The sequence below is a fragment of the Neolamprologus multifasciatus genome, chromosome 19, assembly GCF_963576455.1.
Source record: "Neolamprologus multifasciatus chromosome 19, fNeoMul1.2, whole genome shotgun sequence".
In the NCBI taxonomy this organism is placed as follows: domain Eukaryota; kingdom Metazoa; phylum Chordata; class Actinopteri; order Cichliformes; family Cichlidae; genus Neolamprologus; species Neolamprologus multifasciatus.
Genome location: NC_140457.1, coordinates 7,693,166 through 7,720,014, shown reverse-complemented (window position 1 = coordinate 7,720,014; position 26,849 = coordinate 7,693,166). Strand labels below are relative to the sequence as shown.

The window sequence follows — 26,849 nt, the reverse complement described above, 5'->3', positions numbered from 1 at the left end:
GACTATAATAGTTCCTGAGCTATTAGTTACTACTTGTTTTTTTTTTCTAAAATGTTTAAATATGTGAACGAGGCATTATGTTATTAAACATGCACTGATTATCAGATCAGTATTTGGAATGTTTTTATTCCACTACTTTCAAAATTAAACCTGCTATAGAAGTAAAATAGCCAAAGATCCTTTGACTTTAGTGTTTCTCGTTCTTCTGATTTTATAGCATTCTTTCCTACTGTGGTTATAAAATGCCGCCAATTTCAAGAGTTTTTCTTTTTAGAAAAAACTTGAAATTGAACTACACACACTTATTTTAACTAGTGATAAATATTGCCAGTTTGGAGAAATAGTTTATGCGGTAAAACTGATGTTGTACAGCAAAAAGAAAAATCTAAATATATGAAATTACTCTCGCACATTTATTTCACCTTTATGCCTGAACATATACTTTCTTGCAAATACACCCACCTTGTCAACAAATTTATCCTGCATATGCTTTAAAGAATAGGTGCTCACCGGGTGCATGCGTGTGTGCGTGTGTGTGCATACTTACCATATACACCAACACACACACACACACACAGACGTAATTCAACTCTCTCATATCCTTGTGCGCAGAGGGAGGTAGATTGATTCCCTGCCCTGGTGTGAAGCTGATGACTAACAAAACGGCTCTTTTTCTCTTTTGGCATCCGACAGCACCGGGGTGGCTGCGGGCTCTAAAAGCACCCATACACTCTGTGGTTTATTTTTGAACTGTCCAAGGTCATTGTTAACTCTGACAGATCACAAAAGCAGTGGGGGCGGGTGGGGAGGTTTGGATCCTCAATCCCCTATTCAAAACCGCTATCAGGGACATCTTGACCCTGCCGTGCAAGGTTAGAGCTGACACACATTCTGTACGGGTGCATGTGCGTGTGTGGTCTCGCTGTAGCACGCTCAGGGGTAGGAGGGGCGAGTGAAAGGAGGCTTATGGATGACAAAGTGCAGGTACTCTTTGATCCCCAGCCCACATAGTGTGCTGAAGTGCTTTATAGTGAGGGGAATTATCTTTGATGTCCACCTGAGGACCTCCTGAGCCAAAGTTTACCTTTCAGATCTGACAGGGATCTCACACACGGTTTAATTGGAGCAGTGAACTGGTTTGTTTAGTGCTCAAGCATCACCTCTGTTTGGGAAACATATTGTCCTAAAGCCAACCAGTGCATTTTGACCGCAACAAAAGTTGGAAATCTCAAACTTTAGAGCAAAACTTTTCCATTTAAAACTTTTATTTCTTCTCAGTTTTGCTTGTTTGTTCTCAGGGGTTTAGGGCAGATTCGTTATGCCAGTGTTGCTGTAATTCATCTTTGCCAACTGAGTGCTCCGGCAGTGGAAAAATTAACATGGAAGTTACAAAAACTGAAGTTCCTCTAAATGCCTTGCTCCAAGAGCGAGTCACATGCAAACATCCCCAACTTTACAGAACAGCCTGATATAAAAACAGATTTGGTCTTCATGAAGGGTTTCCTCTTTTATGACAACTGTAGTGTAGGTGAATTTACTTTATAAGTCATCCATTTAGGCACTGATGAGACCTAATTAGCAGCTATAGGCTATTGGTTGTAGTCTTTGTGGAGTATTATTACTGTAGCTGTTTCACAAATGTTATTGGTTACTATGTTGTGCAAACCACCCAAGTCTGTGCTCTCGGTTTCCTGCAATGTACCCGTGCAGTCTATGGATGAAGCTCACTGGTAGCTAGTCATATCTAGCTTCAGCTTTGAGTGTCTGAATGCAGGAGAAAATTAAAGGGACATTTCAGCAGTTATAATAGCTTTGTGTTGTTCATTAGTTATTATTTCATTTCCATTTTTAATTTCAATTTAATTACATTTGGTATCCAGAGTGAGTATAGTTTTGTTTAGTTTTTATTTTTTAAAAATGTTTAATTTTATTAGTTTCAGCTTCAGTATTAATTGTTGTAATTGTATGAATTCATTATGGGAAAGTCATTTTAATTTTAAAAATACGATTATAAAAGTTCTGAATAGGTATTACAGTACAAACACCTGGTTTTTATAGACACTTGACTCACATCTCACACAAATAATAGTATTTAATTTTAAATTATTTTAAATTATTATATATAATATTGTTTCAGTTACATTTTTAAGTAGTTTTATTTTATTTCAGTAAACTGCAGGTTTATTTGTTTTTTATGCCTGTCATACAGCAATAACAGCAATAAACAAGTAAAGTTATAAATCCAGTAGTAAGACCAGTGTCTTATAACAATAAAGAAAAAAATAACATCAGTTTAAAAAAAAAAAAAAAAAAAGCTGAAATATTAAGAGCATCCAAATAAATTACCGCACGTTGCACAGACACCAAAAATGGTAAAAAATAAAATAACAAGAGATAATAATTATAATAACATCTTTATTTTTTTAATCTTTCTTTAAATAAAATATTGAGTACAAAAGACCTCTCATGGTATTTTGTCATATCTCTATGGTCTGTGTTTATAACTGAAGCTGCTCTCAGAGTTGAACACTGAGTTTTTTCCTCAGCATCCTCCTCTGCAGAATTTCCACAGAAGACTTCAGCTCTGCTCCCAGGACCAGCTTTCTTGATGAGCTTGTTGAGTTTGTTGGCATTGGCTGCCTTTCACACTGCTCCCCCACTAAAATACGATTAGCGTCTAACTAGTGCAGTGCATTCTGTAGCAGACCAAACAAGACAAATGAGCAACAGAAGGGAAATATTTATAAATCAGCGTACAGCGCAAAAAAAAGTTGAAGAGAAAAGTCATGTCAGTTTGATTAAATATACACAAATATTATGAATTACAAATTCCTTTGGGTGCTTTGCTTGGTGTACAGTAAGGAAGGAGGAAGTAGCTTTGGAGTAAGTAATGTTGGGGCAGTGTTAGCTTTTCATTGTCACTGTGTGTGTTTATGTGTGTATGCAGCACACAGGAGATAAGACTACTTAGATTCACTTGTGTTTTTAACACTAAAGTGACAACTCTGGAGACTAAAATGAGCAAGAGGGTTAATTTATGGCCCCATTATAGTTTACACAGGAGCATTTTTAATGGCTCTGTTTGTGTTTATTCATCATTTCCTTTATCTTCTAGTATAATTATGGTTTTTCAATATTTTTTGTTGAAAGAAAGAATTAAAATTTACAAATAAAAATTGCATTTATTTACACAATCTGTAAGGCTAGCAGTTCTTTGTGTCAGTTTCCATATATGTGTATATTACCAAGCCCTCCAATCAATTAATAAATATTTGTCTATGTAAAGATGTGTAATGTGTAAACTCAGACTTTCAGCTTTAAATCTGAGGCTTTTAATTTAAAAATGTCTTTACTGTTATATATATATATATATATATATATATATATATATATATATATATATATATATATATAATTTCCCTAATTTCCTTCGGGATTAATAAAATATTCTGATTCTGATATGTATATGTGTGTGTGTGTATATATATATATATATATATATATATATATATATATATATATATATATTGTGTGTGTCCCATTTTCAGCTATTAGAACAATGACAATCCTTTGCGTCCAGTGACTGCCTGAAGGATTGAAGCCATCCTGCTGCTTCTATCAGGAGTCACATGATCAATAAACAGTAATAATCCCGCTGGCATCCATACAACCTCATATAACACTACCTTCACCATATTTGACAGATAATGTGAGCTGATCCTCTCTTTCTCCATGCCTTTCTTTTCCCGCAAGTCCATATTGGTTTCATCTGTCCAAAGCTGTAGGCTCTTTTAGATGTATTCTACTCTGACTTTACGGTTCTTGAGTGTAACCAGTGGTTTGCACCTTGTTGTAAACCTTGTATACATGCACTGATGAAGGTGGCTCTTGATTGTAGATGGTGACAATGATCTCATCAAGCGTGTTTTTCATAATTCTGTCATTTAGTTGTCATCTGTGGTCTTTCAGGTTGGCCAGTTTACTTTCTTTTTAAGAATGTATCTGATTGTTGATTTGGTTAGCTCTAATTAGCAAGGTGTGCTTGCTGGCTGATATTATGGCTTTTATAACACTGTGTGTTAACTAGTATGCACTGTATGTCATGTAAATTGTCCATCAACCACATATAAATGTACTGTATATGCAGTATGTATGTAAAGCTGACTTGGATTGTAGTAAGGGCTTGCTGGTTGTACATTGTTGTTTAACTGTGCCATTACTTTAGAGCATGCACATGAGCTTTCACTGCACAGTGTATATTTTAACCTCCAGAGATAAATGCTGTAACTAATCTTGAAAGAACTGCTGCGGTTATCTGAGTTTCCTTGTTGTTTCTCAAACATCAGCTGTCGAGTCCTGCTCTGTCACTGTTTAGTCATTTTGGAGCCAGATGAAGCAGCATAGTCAGAGCATCTACTCTTTGAAAATGTTTGGCCTGCAGACTGCTGACGGATCCATCAAATCCTTAACAGACTGAATGTGTTTTATGAGTCTGTCTGACCACAGTGTGTAATTAACTGCTGACTCAACTCCAGAGCTGTTAACACAGAGCAGTTAGCTTTAGCAAGTAAGAATAGACTACTAATTAGAGATCCTTGGACATAAATTGTTGTGATAATTGTGTTCATTAAAGAGACAAAACAAACATTTTCGTTAGAAAAAAGGCAGAAAATGAAGCTTTGATAACCACGCAGTCTGTGGTACTGGGCTTGTGCCACAGGGAATTTCCATAATGCAGTTCCCAGTATCCCACCCCAGTCCTGGTTTTACTCTATCTGTAATTTTAATTCCTAACTTCTGATTAGCTTGGCTCCCTGACAAAGAAAAGAAAAAGGCTGATTTAGAAGAAAATTGTTAAATAAACAGTGTCACCTCACGCTGTTATGCTTTGTTTTCCCCTTTTAGGCAGAGCTGCTCACCGGTTCCTCTGTAGCCAGTGTGGAAGAGGCACATCGGGCTGCTCAAGAGCTGCTGAAACGAGGCTGCGGGTCAGTCATTGTCACCTTGGGACCCCAAGGGTGCGTGGTGCTCAAGGGAGGGGAGTCTACATTAAAACATGTTCCAGCCCCTGAGGTCACAGCAGTGGACACAACAGTAAGAATACCATATCCTTTCCAATTGCCTATTTTCTATAAACGATCAAAGCTTAAGAACCTAAAAAACTAACTTTGATGGCACCCTGACTCGAGTTCAGGGATAGATTCTTTGTCAGTCCAGAAACCCAATATATTTGGCCCACTCACCCATCTCACTTGAGTTGGGTGATATTTAAGGTTTTCATCAGTTCAATGCTGGTGATTGCCAGTATAGTCACCCCTGTACCCTGCCACACTCGCTTGTTGTGAAAACCAATACAAAATTACCCATTCAGGTTTATCTTTGCTTTTATATACAGCTAAACCAGCAAAAACCAGCAAAGCAGTGGAATGCTTTAATCACATCAGTTAGTTCTTACAGCTTATTGAACAATCAGTTGGTTAAGTATGCAAAAAAACGATACAAAAATATCAAGAAGTCTATTAAAACTGAAAAACAACTGCCTTAGAGAATGTGTTCAATAGTTGATTTTTTTTTTCAGTTTCCCAGGTTTACTCCAACCTTCCTCTGATTTTTGTATTGTGTGTGTGTGTCTTGCTGCAATCTACTGAAATCAGTGCTGTAGCTCACTGTAGCTTTTAGTCCAAAATGAGAGGAACAAACAGAGAAGAAAGCAGATATATAGTGCAACTAATACTAACATAAACTACATCAAAAAGTATTCTAGATGATCAAAGGTCTTGCTGTTAGTGTACATCATTGACAGACGAAGAATATATGATAGGTGTGTTACCTTCATCAACTCTGTTTTTGAGTGGGATCCGGTGAAACTAAGAAGCAAACTGACAGTTTTTCTTTGTGCATGTCTAAATGAAGTTTCTCAACAGCTCATGTTCCACTATATAACAGTATAAAATAATAAAATATAATACAAAATATAAATATAGAATAGTTTTATAGTTTCCAAAGACACCAAAGAGATGCTGAGACTGGCCAATTTTCAGTTTGTGCAAAGTTTAGTGTTTTAGATCTCCAGAATTAAAAAAATAACAAAAATGAAAATTAATTCAAAGTATAAATAAACAAATACAAAAGTCTTAACTAAACAAACAGTCAAACAGTAAAAAAATAGCAAGCTGCAATATGAGTAAAAGTTGGAAAACTGTTGGCTAAAACCGTGGCTAGCTGTCAAAATTATTAGCATAACAGTTTGGATAAATAGTCACAATTATAAGTTTAATATAATGTTAACCAAGTTAAAATAGGAAGTTAAAATAGTAAATAAACAATTATAACCAAAAAAATAACAATTGATTGAAAGTAGGGATAAAAAATTGGAAATTAGAATACATTTTGATTGTTATTTTATTATAATGGAACAATTTCAGCGTACATAGAAGTCATTTGAAATTTGAAGATCCTCTGTGAGTAAGTCAAAATGGATCAACGTGGCAATTTTTTTGTGTGTGGCAGAAACAAGCTTCCAAATGGTTAAAATAGCTTGTAAAAATTATAAATAAAATTATTAGGGGAAATAACACCATACAAAAGTATGGAAACAAACAAAAATACATAATATTTGCTTTTATATACATGGTATCCTTTAAAATATGCTATTTACTTTTATGTTGTACTGATCACTACCTCAGATCACTACCACTACCTACCTCACTAACCTCAGCTGTGTTTTTCCGGATATATTCTTTATTTCAGAAGTAGTGTTTGTTCTCAAGAGGCTCTTTCCATATTAACAAAAGAAATTATGTCAAATGGAAAATTATGCAATCAAGCCCACTTCTAACAGTAAGGAATATCGTGTAATGTACATCAATAAGAGAGGGAAAAAAACACCCCAGAAGTTCCTCACACTTTCTTCTGCACATGCATCATCAGTGAGTGAAGTCCTGCTCCTCTAACCTCCATCAAACTTACAGATGCTCTGTTACTCAACCAGAGCAGTTTAAGATAACCGGAGGATGTGGTGACCACTGGCTGTTTCCTCTAACTGATTTCAATCATTAAAGGATGCCGAGTGCTGCTTGAGTCATTTCACACCGGCCTCTGTGGCTTGTTTTCGTCACACGAGCCTGGGGCCGATGTTTGCATTTCCTGCCGCTGGGGGTTTTGTGGTGAATGTGTTCTACCGACCAAATACGTCATCACTCAGTGGTGTTAATCACCTCTTTGCTTTAATCGAACCTGGAGAGGTTTAATTGTTTGTGTGTAATGGGTTCTCTTACACAACACTTCCCCCCTGGGGACTTTTACTGTGCCACAGTTTCCAACCAGTACAGTTAAAAAAGCTATAACAAGCTTGTAATTTGAGCTTTACATGAATGCCAAATCAGATATTGTGAAAGTGAGGATTAAAGGCTGCGAAGAGGCTTCACTTGTCATCCTAGGGTCACTTTTTGGTATTTCACAAACACAGCTCTCGCTTTCATGTGTGCACGGGCTGTGACCTCCCGCTTGTCCCCACATTTTTGGAGTACACAGCTCCTGTTATTCACAACCTTCGCTCTCCCCAATAGCCCTCAGGAGCACTTACACACCAGCCCTCCTCTTCATCCATGACTCACCTCCTGAGCTTGCATCAGTCAGCAGAAAGCTGTGGTTGGGCCTGCTGCACGCCTCCCCCCATTCTCTCTCACACACACACACGCACCCCTCCTGCTCTTTGATGGGCCCATAAATTGTGTTGTGTTTAACTTTTTTGGACATCATAATCCCTCTTCCAGTAAGACTCTTTCTTGTTTTTACTGGCGAGAGGGAAAAAACAACAGGTTGTTTTTGAGACCATTATTCTTCTGAGCCTCTTCTGGTAACACAGGCCTCTTAGTTATGATTACATCGGCTGTTATTACTGCTTTGAATTTTTTCTCTCTCTTTCTCCCTTTCTAGCAGTAGTGACAGAGATGTTGTAGAAAGATTGCCTTCCAAGTGGGAAGTTTTGTAGCAGATTGCGAGTTTTCAGCTACGCTACCAACAAACTGAGTCACTTGCGGTTTCTCGCTATTTTAGCTACTGTTTAGCTAGGCGCCGCAGGTGCCGTGAACCGGTACCAAACCGCTATCTTTGTCTTTATTCCAACTTGTCCCAGCTGGATTATGTCAGATTGATTGATTGAGTTTGGTTAACGAAGTGCTAATGCAGCTGCTAAATCGCGTAGCTTGTAAATATTTCATCAGCATCTCCTCGTGCAGCTGTCTGGAGAGCACTACGGGATGAGTCAGGGCCGTGAATCTGGATGAATAACAAAGCAAACACACTCATCTACTGCGGGTCTCCCCCATCCTGCCTCTTCATACTTCATCCATCCGTGCCCCCTTTTGTCTGAAATTGAGTACAGGCTTCCCCTTGCTGAGATCAGAGCCTTGGCTGTTTTGTGTGGACAGTAAGATGAGATTTAATGCAGACATATAAACACACACACAGGCACATTGAGCTCCAGCAGGACTTGGGTGGCCTCAGTTTCCACTGTTCCGGGAGGTCCACTGTGTAGGGTGAGAGGTAGACAGTCCTGTCTAAACCAGACATTACAGAAGTACAGTGGGTCTGGACACTCAAATTATTCCCAGTCTTCTCCGGGAGCAATTGCACGATTCCTTCCTGGAAGGCCGAGGAGAATACCTCCTCCTCTTCTCTTCGCTGCATTCCTCGACCCTGCAAACTCCCGGTCAGTGTGACACAACGCAGAAAAACTGCCACATCACCATGTTTTAATGGAGTGCACGTGCTTCACCAGCTGCTGTTTGGCTACCCAGATGTTAGCCCAGACCTCCGCAAACGCTCAGTCATGTCGATAAGTGTTAAACACACAAAAGGTCGATTGAAGACTAAGACAAAACGCTGCGGATGGATCAAAGATGCAAGGGGGCCCTAACTGGTCCAATTAAGCATGCTTTTGATCTGCGAGTCTTACTGGAAGCTTCCGGGCGTGGAAGCCTCTGTGAGTCATCACTGCCCCTCAGCCAGTCTTAGCTCTCCCCAGGGTGCCTTTCATTGACAAAAGCTGTAGGTTTCAGGAGTTAACTGCAAATAACTCCATCTGTCATAGCAGAGGGCCTCTGGGTGAGAAATACTGTTGCTCGGTGCAGATTCTCGAACAGTCAGTGGGTGCAGTGGACTATAAGACGACAGTCTCTGTAAAATCTACATTTTCTATAGGCTCTCTTTTTTGTTTTGTGTTTTGGTTTTTTGCATTCACTGCCGCTCTTCACTAGACAAAGATCACTTGTCAATCAGAGCGTGTGGGCGCTGCTGTTGTCTTTGGATTTTTCGTTGATGGACACTGTTGTGTTTCTGTATGCTCTCTTTTGTTTGTCTGTGCAGCCGTGGCAGTTAGCAGCTATTCAGCTGTTCTTCTCTGTGTTTTCCTCGAGTACACACACACACACACACACACACGCACACACACGCACACGCACCATTTGTACTTCATGCTGCATGAAGCTTCAAAACAAGGTAATTTCTCAGTTTTATCACTGACAGCCAATCAGATAAAAGTACTTTTGCAGGAAACAGAAAGCTTTCAGTGGATTTACCGCTGGATTGTCACTGTTGGGGGGTAATAGAGCTACTAAAGTTATAAAATAAAGGTAAGTGTAATCCGTTGTGGTTACTAATAAACTATCTAAGCAACTAAATGACAGTTATTAATCAGACAGTAGACCACCAAGTCACACTATAGCCACAACAAAAAGGGTCAATACTGTTTTTCTTAGCTTCAGTATATTTAATAAAGCCTAGTTACGGGCCTTCTTTTTAGATACACGTGAGCTTTTCAGTGCTTTTTAAACATATTTGAGCTCAGTCCAAGTGTCCCAATGTCATGCTTTTGAGCATAACTATTATGAAATATATATATATATGTCATAATAGTAGTCTTGGATGTTTTATCTGTCTCCACCGGAGAAAACTTTATTGTGGGATAGGTGTCTGGTCATCACAAGTTACAGCATTTGAAGGGTCTCCTTTTTACCTGCAGTTTGACACTAGGCTTATCTTGCAGTAATAACTCCTTCTGGGTCAAAATAATTGTTGTATTTCTCAGCGCTGAAAATGTAGTGTGATTATCTCCTGTATGAAGTCATGAAGGCTCAAAATTGCTGGAAAAATAACATGAATTGAAAAGTGGCGACCGTTGTTTACTGTGAGGTGTCACCGTTTCCATTTATCTGTCAGTCTATTCTTTTATTTTGAAGATTAGATCCTCACGCAACTTCATTTACTTCCTTTTCCATTTCCCATTTTCCATTGACCCATTGTAAAGTTATATATATGTACATCACGCTGGCTCCCCACAAAAACAACAGTAGAGAAGTTCCACTTTTTTAATTTGGTGAGCTTCTTACAGACGTGTCTGCCACCCTGATTTCTAACTTCAGTGTGAGTATCAGCGGAGAACAGGCAGAGGAATGGCGTGGAGGTCAAGGCACAGCGGGCAGGGGGCCGAGCAGCGAGAACATCACAGCTCATCCACAACGAGCGCTTGTGTCACTTGATTGACGGGCCTCCAGATCTAACCTTCACCAAAGTGTGTCGAGGGCAGCGGCAGCGAAGCTGAAGGGGGGAGCGCTTGTCAAACTTGTTGAGCTTCATTCGCCTGATCCAGTAGCGTCACATGCCAGTCTCAGGGACAGAGATGTTAGTAAGACACAGAAAGGTTGGGCAATGGCTTGTACAAGCAAGTGAGCTGAAGTTTGGACCGGAAAAGTGAAGTTTCATTGCCTCATCATTTAATTATTCTATTAACTGATTTAATCACTGAATTAAAGCCTACAAATTCAATTTTTTTGTTCAGTCTCTCTACATGCTCAGTTTCCCTCAAAATGCTTCCTTTTATAAATATATTAAGATATCCTGCAATGCAAAATGCAATACGCACTATTAGTGCATTAAGATAAACACATGGAGGTTTTTCACTTCAGCTAAACATATAAACTTTTGATTTTTTACGTTTCTTTTCTTGCAACCAAATTGAAAATGTGCAGTGGAATCATAGACATTATTTAAAGCATGCACAGCTACTTTTTAAAGCTTCAGGCTTAGTATTTTGACCCCTGCCATGTTGGTTTTAAACAATTTTAAACAAGAGGCTGGATTGCTCATTGAATTAATGCTACAAATGCGTCATGTGCCCTTTTCATTTGTTGCCTTTTTTCAAATAAAATGTAAGCTCTGGATCATTCAGAATGGTGGACCATGATCACTGTCACCAGAGAAAGTTGTTTTTCTTTCTAAATTGGAGGGGTACCAGTAATTCTGGCCATGTCGTTATGAATCCTTCCTACTGTTAAACAGCCAGCTTCTCAGTCACAGGTCAGAATGGCTGACTTTACTGTGAAAAAGAGTGTTGAGTGTTCTGTGGCAAGGAGCTTGTTAGGTTCAAAGTGCAGGATATTGAAAACCAGGCAAGCAACACCTCAGTGTATTTCAGTGTGTAGACTAATAAAATACTACAGTATCGTACAATTTTACTCACCCAAAATGAAGCAAAAACTTCTTAAGGCTGTTTATACTACACAGGAAGCGATATTAGTCAGATAATTCAAATAAAGATGCTCCAAAAAGGCATTAAATCAGTTCAACACTCTGTATCTGTTGAATCTGTTATCTGTTATTAATCTCTGTCTCTCTTCCACAGCATGTCTTTATCCTGTCTTCCTTCTCTCACCCCAACCGGTCGCAGCAGATGGCCGCCCCTCCCTGAGCCTGGTTCTGCCGGAGGTTTCTTCCTGTTAAAAGGGAGTTTTTCCTTCCCACTGTCGCCAAAGTGCTTGCTCATAGGGGGTCATATGATTGTTGGGTTTTTCTCTGTATCTATGAAGCGCCTTGAGGCGACATTTGTTGTGATTTGGCGCTATATAAATAAAATTGAATTGAATTGAATTGAATTGTATCAGTGCCTTCAAATAGTGCGCCCAACCAGCAGACAGGTGCCTGTGTCGGCACCTCTGACTTTAAGCCCTAACAAAATCTAAATGGATGCATTATAAGTAAATTCAGCCCCATACAGCCACGTTCCCACATAAAAAGAGCTTTATCTACTAAAGTAATTTTGTGCACCAGGCTGCATTCATGTTTAATGTTGCTGTAAAGATGAGCGTTTTAACAGGAGTCTATGGGTTGGACTCGCTTTTAGAGTCAGTCTCAGGTGGCCATTGGCGGAACTGCAGTTTTTGGTTGCCGAGGTTATTCCTTTGTTGGAAACTGCAGTAGCAGATAAAAAGCCCGTTTTCTACCTTTAAAATGGTAGGATATATATATATATATATGGGATATATATGTAACTTGAACTGTAGATAAAAGTTGGATTTTATATGTGGCGTATATATACGTGACACATTTAATGGGTTTGTCAAACCCTACTCTAAAGCCTGTCAAACAAGCTGCCACACCCCCTGGCTTTAAGCTGCCCTCAAATCTTTTCTTTTTCCCACTTTTTGTACATGTTTTATAATAGGAGACTAAATCAGATTTCATCCCAGGCTGTAAGTATTATTTCTCATTTTAACATGGGAGTCTGTGGGTCTATTGTCCTTTGTAACACTTGGAACAATCAGGAAAAAAGAAATAGGTCCACTTTACGTCACTTTTGTCTGTCAAGGAATGCATTTAAAGGCTTTTTTTTTCATTCATAAAGAATTTGGCTCATCTAAAACCTGTTCCAGCCGCACCTCTTTGTAGTGTGACAAGACAGAGGTGGCTGTGTTTGCAGGGATTACTGGGACGTCATCATGTGAAGAATCCTGTGGTTAAAAAATAATCATCTATTGTTGTGACTATGAAGACTGAAATCTTCCAGTTTCTATCACATAATCTTTTGGCTGCTACCATCAATCCTCACTCAAAAGTCATCTCAACCCCAACATGTTAACTGGGAGACGGGCCAGAGTCAAACCAGTGGGGCCGCTCCACCAAAGCTTCAGTTCCAAACGCAGGCTTCACTGTAACCCAGCCCAGCTACCAGACAGGAGACATAAACACTCCAAGGGTTTAAACATGGAAATCCAGCAGGCCTGTGAAATGTTTCATCTCTGATCTCACTCTTTCCAGCATCTCTGCCGTCCAGGAGTCACACCAGAGGCAAGAGCCTGGAGGGAGAGGTGCAGTAACGGTCAAATCAGAAGTTATTTCGGGGGTTGCTGGGGGTTTTTGTTTTTGCGCCATGCCACTGAATCATCACTTTGACAAAAGCGTTACTTTGCAGTTGGAGGAAGAGCAGGGGAGGCTCACAGAGATGTTCAGTAGAGAGTGCAATGAAGTCTTTTGAGCGCTGATGTGATGAGTAATGGAGCGGGCTTGTGTGAACCAGCGTCGGGGGGCCATTTGTGGTTAAACATGAGCATGTCGCCACATACCAGTGTGCTTTTTCCCATCAGTGAGCCCCCCCACACATACACACAAACCCCTTCTAGACATCCCGTCCCAGCAAACCACCCCTCCAGGGCGTACACAGCACATTCCTTCTTTATCAATAGATGAGGGTTTGATTTATGTGCTCCTGGTAATAACCAAACACCAGAGCTGGCAGTTAGGTTAGGAGGCAGCCGCGTGTTACTCAGCTGACTTTTTAAAACAATTAGTGAAAGCTGGCTTTTCTTTCTGTAGTCATTTGATCAGATGATAAAACACTTAACATCCTTAAAGGATGCTGGGAAACAGTCACATCACATTTTAGGCATTTCACAAGTGCCAGATTTATGACTTTGCTGGTTTTACGTGAAACCGATTAAAGCCCTTAATGCTGATGTTTTGTTAGAGTCGACAGACACACTTTCACACAGGGCAAACCAGTAAGTCATTTCAAACTAGTTGCAGGCAGCAGTACAAGTCAAACAGCTGGAAAATGCCACAGCACCCCCTACTGTTGGCAGCTTAGTGAATTTAAACATGAAGCTTCCCCTCGTCTTTTAAGTGTGTTTCATGTTCTCTCTAAAAATAATAATAATAATTTAAAAAAAAAAACAGAAAGAAGCATTTTAGGAAAAATATTTGAAAAAAATCCAAGTATTTTAAATTGACTTTTTTCCCCCTCCAGCTTGTTTTCAGGAATTGTTGACTGGGACAATAGTCCAGGGTTACAGCTACTCCAAAAGGTTACTTCAGTAGTAGTTGGGGGACCTTGGAAAGAGTAACACAACTAATATATATTAAAATAATAATAATAATAATGTGTGCTAAAAAACAGAAGAATAAGCAGTAGAAGTGAAAAACTAAAATGTGTTTCAAAATATTAAAATACTTAGTAGAGAATAAAAAGCTGTAATTCCCTGTTAAAGTCAGGCTACAATTATAAAGGTTCAGTTAGGGGTAAGTATGGATAAACAGATAAAATATTTCTGTAAAGAATGAGCCGCTGTTTAATGGACTAAAAGATAAAAGTAGTGAAATATTAAGCTGTCACAAATAAGTGATTATGACAGTTAATAACTGATAAACTGTCAGCTGGATGTAAGAATATGGTACTGTGCAAAAGTCTTGAGCTAGGCTCATTTCTTAATATTTTGCCTGGAAAATTAGAAATTTGACACTGAGAATGATGCATGTGCAAAAATACACAGAAATACAATTCATAAGACCTGATCCCTCTGATTTTCAGTCAACTGTTTTCTTCCCATTTCACTTCCTTAAGAATATTTCCATTGACAGATCATCTGAAGGTCTTTGCTAGATTTCTTTTCAAGGATATAGCTTAACTGTTCATCTGTTGTAGATATAATTTTTTTATGCATGCTACTGCTTTTGTCCTCTACTTGTCTAGTCCAGACACACCGTGCAAATATATGCCATGTTTTTAACTAAGAGCCCAATTATTTTTATTTTTATTGTTTGGCCTTTTTTGTAGATTCAACTAAAGACATGGGAACAAATTATGTGTTTTTGTTACAAGTTGTTAGTAACTAAGTGACTAAAGATACAATTTAAAATAGTTTTTTTTGTTAAATTGTCGGTTGTGCGTAGACACAACAGTGATTCATCCCTTGAGTTAGGAGCCTTTTTCCTGAATGAATGATTCATAGATCTATTAAGTGGCTTTTTAAATATATATTCATTCTTCGGAAAATGACGAGGAATTCACAGAAAATGAGTAAAAGCAGCCAATGTCCAAACAAAAACTTTGAAAGTTTCTCATAAAGTCTGGCTCTTTGATAACAAACACTCAGATAATTTGGGACAACTTAACACAAAGTGACAGGTAACATGTTTCTTCGATTAAATAATATAATATTTTTCTCTATCTTACACAAGCCAGTGTCAGCATAATTTCATACCAGAATATTTACTGAATATTGCCAATTAACATGAATACTGTGGGTGATTATTCCCTTTTTAAGAATTATTTTTTAGACAAAGCTGTAGTTGTTCAGTAACCTAATGCAAATCTTAAAACTGTAAACCAATGCTGTGATTTAATTTGAACCTTTAAAAGTCAATCTATTACCTTTTAAGGCCCTTTTTATGGGCCTGTAAATAGCCTGAAATGCCATTAGTAGTACTGCTAAAAGTAATTTCTAAGGAGATTAAATTGTTAACAGCGATGGATAAATAGCAGAAAAAGCAAGTAAGTAGTGATGATAGATGGTAAAAATCCACAGCTTATACTAATAAAAAAAAAAGTAGCTCAGACCAAAAGGGAACCAGAAATTAGTATATACACTTTTAAATGAAAAGAGTTCAGGTGTTAATGAAAGAGCCCCAGAGTGTACGCGACAAATCTGTGGTAATGAAATCTGATGAAAAACCCAATTTTTTTCCCCAAAGAAAATCTGGAGAAATCTGCCCGAGATGCCAGTATTTTATTATTTAGCCAGGTTGCATAACAAATGAAATAAAAGGGATTAAAATTGCATAATTTATTTGGTATATTGTGCCATATAGATTGTAGAGGGATTTTATTAATTTTTAGATTCCTGTTTTTTAATACTGGACTCAATTGCAGTAGCTTTGCATGATTCAGAGTTCAAAATATTCAAATGTAATACTGAGCTACAGTGCAGCTCAGTTCATCCTCTGCGTGAAATGACCTGTTTTATCTCTCTTCCATGCTGCCTTGAGCAATCTTTCTTCTGATTGGCTGCCCCTCATAAATGTCACTATGTAAAATATAGAGCCAAGAGAAAAAACTGTCTAAAGCTGGCTCCACATACTCTGACCTCATTACTTGAAATTTTATCGGTAGTTAACTGCCACCTGTTTGAAAATAAGGTCCCTTTAACCATGCATTGTTGTTTTATTTCTTCTCAGGGTGCTGGTGATAGCTTCATTGGAGCACTGGCATTTTACATGGCCAATCACCCACACATGCCTCTGGAGGAGATGGCCCGCAGAGCCAATCTGGTGGCAGGGGTGAGCGTGCGGGAAATTGGCACGCAGACGTCTTTTCCGTACAGACGGGACCTCCCAAATGAATACTTCCAGGAGTAGCAGTAGACCCCAATGTTAAGGGACCACATCTGAATGGGGTCAGAGAGACTCAACACTAAATGTTCTCATGAAAATTTGCTGCTGAAGATATCTTAAAACTGATTACCATTAAAGATAAGTCAATCATTGAGATTATTTTATTTGAATTAACCACAACAAATGTTTCACAAAGTACATTCACCCGATTAAATAATTATTTTGAACCAATGAACAGCTTCAGATCATGGCAGCGGTGGTCCCCTTACATAATATCACTTTTCTGGTTTCAAGTCTCTTTTGTTCAAGCCTGGAGTTCCACTTTTATCCATCCAGGAAGAAATCCTCTGATAAATACGTCAACCAGATTAATTCGCTGTACCATCCCCGGCAATAAAAACGATGCCTTTAAACCTCTGCAAGTTCATTTTGTCCATCTGTGTGTGTCGGTGTGCTGCGGTTAAATCGATCTGATCTTCCTCTTCTCAAAAAACAGGACGTGCTTGTTCACTGCAAAGACAAAAAGCAGAAAGTAGGTGGAAGTCAAGGGTCACTCCAAATATGGGTTTTGTTTATTTTCCACTGGGGTGAACAGAAGGTGTGAAGGTGTGACCAACACACCATAAATTTGAATCCTTAGCTGATTTTAAATTGGAATAATTATTCCAGGTGTTACGCTTGGACTGTTTGGATCACTCAGCAGAAGTCACATTACATTGTCCCCCTGTACTTTTGTTTGTATCCCCTCCAGTGTGTCAAAATTGTGAGCACCAGCTCTCATACCAGTTGCGACCACAGTGAGGTCATGATGAAACTCGCAGTGAAAATGGTCAGAACAGGACAGCCAAGGACATCTCTAAAAATAGCAGCAACGATTGAAGCTTTCTGGATATGCCGAGAAGATAATCTTGAACTGGAGGTTTGCCAAATTTAGAATCAGGTACAGCTTTTCACTTTGGGAAGAACGTTTTGATCACACCACATGTTTAAATACAAATAGTTTCCAAGTTAAAAGAAAAACAATCATATACTGTTGTGTGCTCAAAGGTAGACTGGGAAACCCTGGGTTCACTTTTCAAGTAGTGATTTATTAAAGTGCCAACACCTTCATGTGACTGCTTATTCAAGCGGCAGCAAGCAGGCTAAGTGAAGCCAGATAAGGAAAATATATCCTGGGTTACATGGATTTTGCTTTAATGAGTATTTGTGTGTCATAGTTGTCCTCACACGGCTCTTACCAAATGGATCGTGTTTGCGCAGCACCAGTTTGTCTCTGAGTCGGTTTCTCTTTGTGTTGAAGAAGTATCCGGTCCCTGCAGCACTCATCATCTGCACCAGGATGGTCCTGACAGGTGAGCACCACACAGAGAGGTGACTGCCATTTCAACACGAAACACTAACAACAGGCCTCATTCACAGGTGCACGTGCAGAAATGTTCTTAACCTCTGCACAAAATTAGCGTTGGATTTGTGCACTGGATTATTCTAACCCATCAGCTTTGTGTGCACTACCTGCAATCGGCACAACTGAAGTAGAAAGGGTTAGAGTCACAGGAGGAAACCACCTTAATAGTCACACAATAGACTCTTTGCTTCAGAAATATCACATGCTTTCTTTGAAATGTCAAAACAAGAGAAAAATATTCTTCAGTGAGGGTGGCTTTAGCCAGTTTGCTGTGACAGGTGGAAACAAAGTCAGCACCTGGAGAGGCAACTTGCCTGACGTACGGTTATACCGGCCCTGTGCTCACGTCAAACCCTGAATTCCTTACAGTTCGTTATTCAATTCTGAGAAACTTTTTGCTTATCTTATTCTGGAAACCTGTAACTAATGACCAAAATGAAATGAGTAATAATAATAATAACAACAATTCATATTAGTAGTGGTCTTCTTTTTTTGGTTGCTCCCTTTAGGGTTTGTCACACTGTATTATCTGCCTCTATCTCTAACATCCTCGTCTGTCACACAAACCCTCTGCATGTCCTCCATCATTACATCTATGAATCTTCTCTGTAGCCGTCCTCTTTTTCTTCCTGCCTGGCAACTCCATACTTTACATCCTTTATCCAGTGTATTTGCCATCTTTCCTCATTCAAACCATCTCAGGCTTGCTTCTTTAACCTTGTCTTCAAACCACTTAACTTGAGCCGTCCCTCTGATGTACTCATGTCTAATCTTGTCCATCATGGCCACTCCCATCTTAAATAATGCCACCTCCTGCTCAGCCTTCTATTTTGTTCATTAGTGCCACTGTCTCCAAACCATACATCAAACCTATCATCTTGTAAACTTTCCGGTCCCAGTGGCTAAAAAATGATATATAAGAAATTATCCCTGACACTGCACCCTGCCTGCACTCTCTTGTGCACTGTCCATTGCTTAGGATGGCTGAGCCCAGGTATTTAAACTCATCCACCTTCACTACCTCTGCTCCTTGTAGTTTCACTGTTACACCTGTCTTGCGCTCACTTACACGTGTTCTGTCTTCTACTGACTTTCACTCTTCTTTTCTCCAGAGCATACCTCCACCTGTCCAGACGCTCTTCCATTTGCTTTCTACTCCCAGTAAAGATTACAATGGCGTCTACAAACATTACATCCCACGAGACTCCTGCCTGACCTCGACTTGGACAAACGGTTAAGAGTTGCATTAGGAATGGGATCCAACATGTGGATAAGTAATAGTATTAAGTGTAAAGATGTTTGTTTAAATGCTCTAAGACAGCCCGGCTTTCATCACGTGTTCGTTTCCATGACCTGAAGGAACCTACTCCGAAGTGCAAATTCAGTTAAGATTATTTTAATGAAACAGGAATTTAGGCGTAAATCCTCAGTATGCACGGTTTACGAACAGCCTTATGCTTCATGTGTGAATGACGCCTATTGACTAGACTTTCAAAGAATCAGCCAGTGCACTTACTTGGATTTTGCCTTCGCCACTGTAAAAAGAAAAGAAAAGAATCTTATGCATGTGAATCCAACAGATATCGTTCAGTCAGAGCAACGGGATTTTAGTGGAAACTTGCTAACAGCTCGCCAACACCAGCCCCAGAAAGTGTGACAAGTATCTGCTGAAAACTCAAAGACTCTCCTACACATCTAAATGAAAAGAAAAACTACCTCTCGAGTAGCACAGGTGCTTTCTGAGATTTCCACACTTACAAAGCCCAGTGAATGGACACTGAACACATACTGCTGTACTATCCAGACGCTAAATCTATCTCTCTAAAACACAAAACCACTGAAACGTGTGAAATAAATTTATTACAAAATATTTCACAATGACTGCCCACAAGAACAGATGTATATTTTAAGAGCAGCTCACGTTTTAGCATCAGCTAACCCCACAAGAGCGTATTGGGAGAGCTCTAGGTACGCATGCGTCGTGCTGTTTGAAGACAATATTTAAGAGAATAAAATACTTACAGTTTACTGTGGTGAGAAACATTTTCTAATTATTTATCTAATCTCGTCTATTAAAACATAACTGTGTGCGAGTAAAGGCAGGTCACATTGACAAGCTCTATATCCGGTGTAAATAGAAACACTTCCGGGTCACCTTAAAGGCGTATTCCACTAAAAACGAACTGTAGGCTGGTGCTTTTTTCATACGTGTGTGTTTTTTAATTATTATATATACCAGAGAGAAAAACATCCAAAATAAAAATGTACATTTGAAACAACATTTTTTAATACTATCAGAGGTCATGCAATGTGTGTTTTCTTAAGAAACTTCAATCCAAGAAACTCAGGATTTCTCTAGATAATGATAGTTTATTTATTTAACATATAATTCTCCTAATTTGCTATCATAAATCTCCCTTAAAAACGTTTGTACAGTTAATAAACTGATAATAATTCAAAGGATAAAGTTGATACAGATGATCAGAAATGGACAAAAATATGACATATCATGTTTATTCTGGTATAATGAGTAGTTTAAAATTCGTCTTAACTAATTTAGATCCGATATAAAATGATCTACTTGTGGGTAAATTAAATAAATAAAAAATGTAAACGTTTTGCATTAATTGCATTAATTGTGCATTTATACCTGATCTTTTGCCCTTTGATTTGATTTACAGTGAATATATTAACTTTAATCCCAATATTTCTGAGGGTTTTTTTTCCCGGAATATTTCAACCACGCAGAGCTCAAATGTTTCTATTTAATTTAATTTAATTAGGGTTTTTTTTGGGGTTTATTTCTATTCATTGTTTAAAATTTAACAAACTTATTATGGCAATAATGTGTTTTCCCATAACTAGAATTTTCCTTTTTACTGTTTTAAAGTCAGAGGTGGGAAGAAACGAAGTGCAAATACTCCGTTACTGTACTTAACTACAATTTTCATGTATCAGTACTTGAGAATTGTTTTCTGACTACTTTTTACCTTTACTCCCTACATTTCTAAACAAATATCTGTACTTTGGACTTACATTTTCAAAACAGCCTCATTACTTTTGCTTTAACGCATTTGGGTCGAGTTATTATTTTATCATTGCGAGCCTTCAAACATCAAACCGATTTGAGCCTAAACAGAAAGTTTATGCGTTATCGCGCATAAAAAGAGATAACGTGTGCAAAAGTCAGGGGTTAACAGTGGAACGATGTTTTGTTTTTTATTCTGGAGGAGCGAGCTTAAAGGGAGTAACATTTTTTTTAAGTGACAGGTCACATGAAATGCAGCTGATGTTTGTTGATCAGCTCAACAAACATCAGCAAACACACAAACTGTTCCTTTGTAATTTGTCACAGCTAAAGGTCCAGCTTCTGTATTTCACAGGGAGAGAAATGAAAGAGAGCTAGCTTCACTCAGAGATGGAGAAAGATAAGAAAGACAGGACAGTAGAGGAAGAAGAGAGGTTAGATTGAAAGGTAAGGACTGCTCAGTGGGATCTGATAAACTGGAAATACATGGAAGTCCTTGTGTTTTTAAATGAGATATTGGGTCTGTACGTGTGACTTTGTTATTTTTTTTTCATATTGTGAAACATGCTGCTAAACAAACTGAGGTAGACTAACTGTTATTTAAAGGTTGCATGAAAATCCTCTGCATGTTAATGGAAGATAAACAGGTTAGTTTGCTGTAGTGCGATGGGTTTAAATTAAAGAACAGTGTGTGACTGGTGCACATTGGCTGCGGTTTCATGGTCAGAGTAAGGTTACATGAAGTGTAGCAGAGATTCATTAGAATTTTAGCTGATGATACTTACTGACCTAATTCCACCTTCATACCAACTTTATATAGTCTACTATAGACAGTGTGCTGTCAGTGTAGAGAACTGAAATCAGCCAGAACTACTGACATGTTGTTGAATTCATTTGAGTACATCCACAAAGAGCAACAGGTCAGCTGATCACAGCCTGTACACTAAGAAAACCTAATGGAGCTCTCAATAGAAATTATTGTGAATTATGAGTCTTTTCCCCACACTGAGCAATTTTAGGGTTCCCCCACCTCATGAATTCCTGACTGTACACATTTATTTGTTTAGAGGCAAAGTCACCCTCTACAGTTTTGGAAATAGAAAATATATCAATTTATTTTGCTTCTTTTTCTTCAGATTCAAGCTGAGTTCAATTACAAAACTGTTATACTAAAGTTTCTGTTCCCATCTACTGATATTATTTTATTATTATGTTAATATAGCACAAGATTCAGTTAGCTTTGCACAACAATAGAAACGTCCTCCAAAGAGCTGCTTTTTACTTTCTTACTTTGAGTATATCTCAGAGCCTGTACTTTTTACTTTTACTTGAGTAAAGAAGTTGGATCAGTGCTTCAACTTTTACTGGAGTATTTTTAACAGCAGTATTTGTACTTAAGTACAGAGTGTCTGAACTTTTGCCAACTCTGCTTAAAGTATAAAGTGCATCTCATGTTCAAAACAGTGTTTATTTCAATGCTAGAGAATGAGATTTAAAAAAAACAAACAAAAACAAAACACTTCCTTTGGGTTTTATTGTGGGTTTGTTTTTTTTCCTTTTCTGCTTCTTTCAGGTGTTGGGTGTTGCTTGCTTGGTTTCCAGTTTCCTCCACTCTGCAAATAACAAGCTCTTTTCACAGACTACATGCAACACTTATTTGCACAGTAAATTCAGCTAGTCTGACTGAGAACCTGGCTATTTTCAATATTAAGTTACCAGAATTAATGGTACCCTATCCCTTAAAAATGAAAAACAAAATGCTATTTTCTCAAACAAGAGTAATTGGCCTCCACTATTCTGGATCTAACATTATTATTGTGACCAGGTGAATCTCATATTTGTGCACTCACTGGCAGCAATACTGGGATGGTGCTGCTCCAATTCTCTTATGGTTATTTAAGATGTGCCTTCTTCTTGCAATTAAAAACACATTGTCCCACGCAGAATAAACAAGAGCTTCTTTCGAAATGTTTTATTCTTTGTCAAACTATAGAAATGCAAGTACGCATGAGAAAAAAAAAAAAACATAATGGTATTTAATCCCAATGCATAATAATGATTTATACTTAGTTCTTCAACTCCCATAGGGCAGCTTTGTGTGACTGAGCATTCAAAATAATCCTTATTTTTATACTGCACTTGGTGTGGCACCTCAGTTCATCCTCTGTTAAAAAACAAAAAAAACAAACAGAAAAACATTAGCTCCTTCCATTTTAAGTTAATCTTATTCTAATTGGCTAACCCCAGAAAACAATTAGATGGGGTTTCTGTGGGGCTTGCAGTTTTGAGTTTTATCTCTGGACAAATATAAAAATACCCTACATTGTATCAATGATTCAGGCGGGTGGTGGTATAATGGTCTGGGGAATATTTTCCTGGCACAATTTATACGCTAGCTATAGGCCGGTCCCAGCAGGATAATATGCTATTTCATAAAATTCTAATCATCTCAAACTGGCTTATTGAACATGACAGAGAGTTCACTACTCTCAAATTAACTCGACAGGCGGCAGATCTGAATTTAATAGAGCACCTTTGAGATGTGGTGGAACAAGAAAAAAAACATGAATGTGCAGCAGACAAATCTCATCAACTGGACCCAAATCTAAGAAATGTTTTCAACATCACTGATGCCACAAAGATTTAAGGCAGCTCTGAAGGCAAAAAGGGGTCCAGCACAATACTAGCAAAATGTGCATAGCAAAGTATCCAGTGAGTTTATGCTTAGTCCTGACTTTTTTTCCCCCCAGAGTCTGTTTTTGCCTTCTGATTTCCCTCATCCCCTTCCTTGCTAATGTCTTAAGCGCCTTCAGAATTTAGTTTTGAGATTGGCTCTTTGCCTTAACAATTGTTGTTTGAACTTTGCATGTAGCCAACAAGCAGGGGACAAACATGCTGTGCAGTCAGTGGAACACCTAGTCTAGCTCCAGAGGACATGTTAATTTTATTTAGCAGACCTGTAACTTGAGCTTTGTTGCTCCAAACCAAGTCATTCAGTTAGCTTTGCTTCATTCCATTTAACCTAAATGGAATTCATGAAAATGTGATTCAAAGAAATCACATAAAAATGAAGGCCATCATGGAACAAGTTGACAAAGATACTAGTTGTTGGTGGTCATAATGTCTCTGACCTCAGGCAGAGGAAATAGACCAAGGGCTTCTCTGAGATGTCCCAAAATCTTAGACAGAGCTTATCTCTCAAAGGCAGATGAATAGTTCTGATATGTCATGGAAATCCCCCCCAAGACCTCAGAAAGTAGTTACTTCACAGCCTTTTTAATGTGGCCATGAGAGAACAGCGTGTGGTGAGAATCTAACCTGCTTCTCACTGCGTGACTAACAGAGCTCGCTGGTTTTACTCTCATGACTCTCATTTCATCTCACTGTAATGTACGTCATGCACTTTGATGCAAAAAAAGTAGTAAACAGGAAGTGTTGTCACCTGGTGTTATTAAAGGTTGTATGATGGGAGTCTGATCAAAAACAACAGTTGACATTTTTAATTTAAATATTGTTAAGATATAGAATACTTAGTCAGTATTTTGTTGATTTTGTCAGCACTCTTTTTGTTTGAACCCAAAGATCGGTTATTTAGATAGATTTGCCTGGATCTTTTTTTTTTTTTTCCCCCCAGTACAAGAGTCATCCAGCCTCACATACAAAATTAAAAAAAAATCGATACCACGTCATGTCAGAAGTAAATAAAAAATGATTTTTCACACAGTGTTAATCTGCACTTTATCCAGAACAAATTAGCTGAAACTGCTAACTACTATACTAGTAATTTAGTACTGTATAGGGACGCTGGAATAACATTCAGATCACTGTGGATGGAGCACCAATCTGCCTGCTGATCTTCCAGTACTTATGAACAAGATCTCAATATCTGAAATCCCCCAACCTACATGGAGGCACAGAGCAGTCCATCTTTTTCTAAGAGAGAAACATTTCACTGTCTCACCTATCACCTCTTGTGTGTGAGGGTGTTTTCTAACTGATTGAAAATGTTTGACTAAAGATAGGAATCCTCCCACCCTTTACAAAAAAAACATATCTTCATCATAGATTCATAGTCTGCGTTTTCCTGTTTTTGTCACCTGCTCTGACACATCATGTGTACACAATGATGTAGCTCCATACTGTAATGGGCATATTTAGAAACTGAGTGAACAGCAACAACAATGTACAACACGAGTTAAGAATGGCCTGAAAACAAGCTCATAGGAACATCTTTTATGTCATAAAGAAGGCAGAAGAAGAAAAATGTTCCAGTACAGAAAACACTCAGGAAAAGTCTCTGAGGTTAAAGTGTCTAGTGATGTGGTTCCCTGGGGAAAAAAACAACAACATTCTTCTGGGTATCAACATGTAAAAACATCAGTGATTATCTCTTTATATGTTAGACTCCTACACACTGTCCAAGTTTGAAGACTCCTGTGGGTAGACAGTCACTGGTGGAATATTCCACTCTCACCCGAGGTGGAAGTTTATGACTGAAATTCAGAGTTTTTTCCCTTTTCTCTCATCTCTGTAATGTATACAACGAAAAAGCTCTATTATATATCCTGCTCTCTAATAGACTGGCAACCTGTCCAGTGTGTATCCTGACACTTGTCCTATGCTGTGATGAGTTTTGGGGCCATTACACAAAAACTAATCATTACACAGGGTGAGAATTTGGTGATTTTGGAGGGCTCAGAGTAAGGCTGTTACTCCTAGATCAGGTGTTTTGGGCATGTCCTATATCAGGAAGAGGTTTTGGAGCAGACCCAGATCACACTGGAGAACTTTGAGCCCTTTTTTCTATTAGTATCTACTCGGATTGGCTTGACGCGACTCAAGATCTCCGTTAAGATCTAGAACCACCTAATATGTGTGGGTCGTAATTAGTATGCAACACGAACACCACAACAAAGGTGGACGCCGAGGCAACGATATACCTGCTGCTTGGTCTGTGGCATTTTGACAGACTTGGGGATCACGGCATTGTTTTTTTGTAGTTTCCCTCCTTGCCAGGTTTAAAAATGGCGAGCTTGATTTTTGAAAAGGAGACACTCTTATGACTCATTCAATGATCCCACTGACTAGCCAATTGGTGGCGAGGAGCGTGTTGATGTCACAGTTTTGGATCACCTTGGATAACTTGCTGGGAGAGTAGGCACTAAAAAGGTACATGGTACCAGGTACTATGACCTTTTGGAAACCCCTGCGAATCGCCACCCGGAGTAGGTACTAATGAAAAATAGTCTTTAAATTTCTAGGCTGACAGAGGGCCTCAGTGTCCCCTCTGACAGAGATGGAGGTGGTGTTTAAGGCAATGGATTTTTTTTTTTTAGCTAAATTTTTTACATCCATTTAGAATGTTTATCATTTAAACCATAACTGTTTAATATAAATCAGCCAATACTCTATCATAAAAACTCAAACAATCAAGCAACTGAAATCTGTTTCCACAGTTTTACCCTTTTCTTCCAGACTGTGACAAATGTGCTTTCAGTGGTTGTCGCTGGTCTTTGTAGCCATTTAATTAAGGCAGGGGTGGGCAACTCCAGGCCTCGAGGGCCGGTGTCCCTGCAGGTTTTAGATGTGTCCTTGAACCAACACAGCTGATTTAAATGGCTAAATTAGCTCCTCAACATGTCCTGAAGTTCTCCAGAGGCCTGGTAACAAACTAATCATGTGATTCAGGTGTGTTGACCCAAGGTGAGATCTAAAACCTGCAGCACACCGCCCTCGGGGCCTGGAATTGCCCACCCCTGAATTAAGGGATTCCTCAAATAGGAGTTATGCCATATTGCTACAGTACTTTAATGGTGAAAGAGCCACTATAAAAACAGGGGGTAGGATGTGTCTGCAGTCACAAAAGGGCCTTCCGCTACCTCTTGAGCATCCAATGTATTATGGTTTGGCTGCGTGGTATAAGTGGCATAAAACTATTAGCCCCTTTTTCTCCACAGCTTACTCGCATTTAAA

The 26,849-nt window shown here is 38.6% G+C and overlaps 2 protein-coding genes across 5 annotated transcripts in view; one reads left to right on the top strand and one right to left on the bottom strand.

Annotated features, from left to right (window-relative positions):
• rbks (ribokinase) overlaps positions 1–26,849 on the top strand; it is an 81,188-nt gene that overhangs the window by 36,251 nt on the left and 18,088 nt on the right. For 2 of the 4 annotated variants that reach the window (XR_014871106.1, XR_014871105.1), the window contains exons 8-10: positions 4,906–5,094; positions 16,288–17,795; positions 18,961–19,081. Coding sequence is in view for 2 of the 4 variants with exons in the window: in XM_085142873.1 (XP_084998999.1) it covers positions 4,906–5,094; positions 16,288–16,467 (369 nt within the window). In the remaining 2 variants the exon portion in view is untranslated. Of the gene's footprint in view, positions 1–4,905; positions 5,095–16,287; positions 17,796–18,960; positions 19,082–26,849 lie in introns of those variants that run through there. The other 2 variants (XM_085142873.1, XM_085142874.1) reach the window with 2 other exon arrangements.
• mrpl33 (mitochondrial ribosomal protein L33) lies at positions 16,576–20,010 on the bottom strand. The gene is made up of 4 exons (XM_085142877.1): positions 19,871–20,010; positions 19,365–19,383; positions 17,682–17,788; positions 16,576–16,953 (listed from the first exon to the last, which is right to left on the bottom strand). Exons 1-4 carry the CDS (start codon positions 19,890–19,892, stop codon positions 16,904–16,906), a joined length of 198 nt encoding a protein of 65 aa, XP_084999003.1. The 5' UTR covers positions 19,893–20,010; the 3' UTR covers positions 16,576–16,903.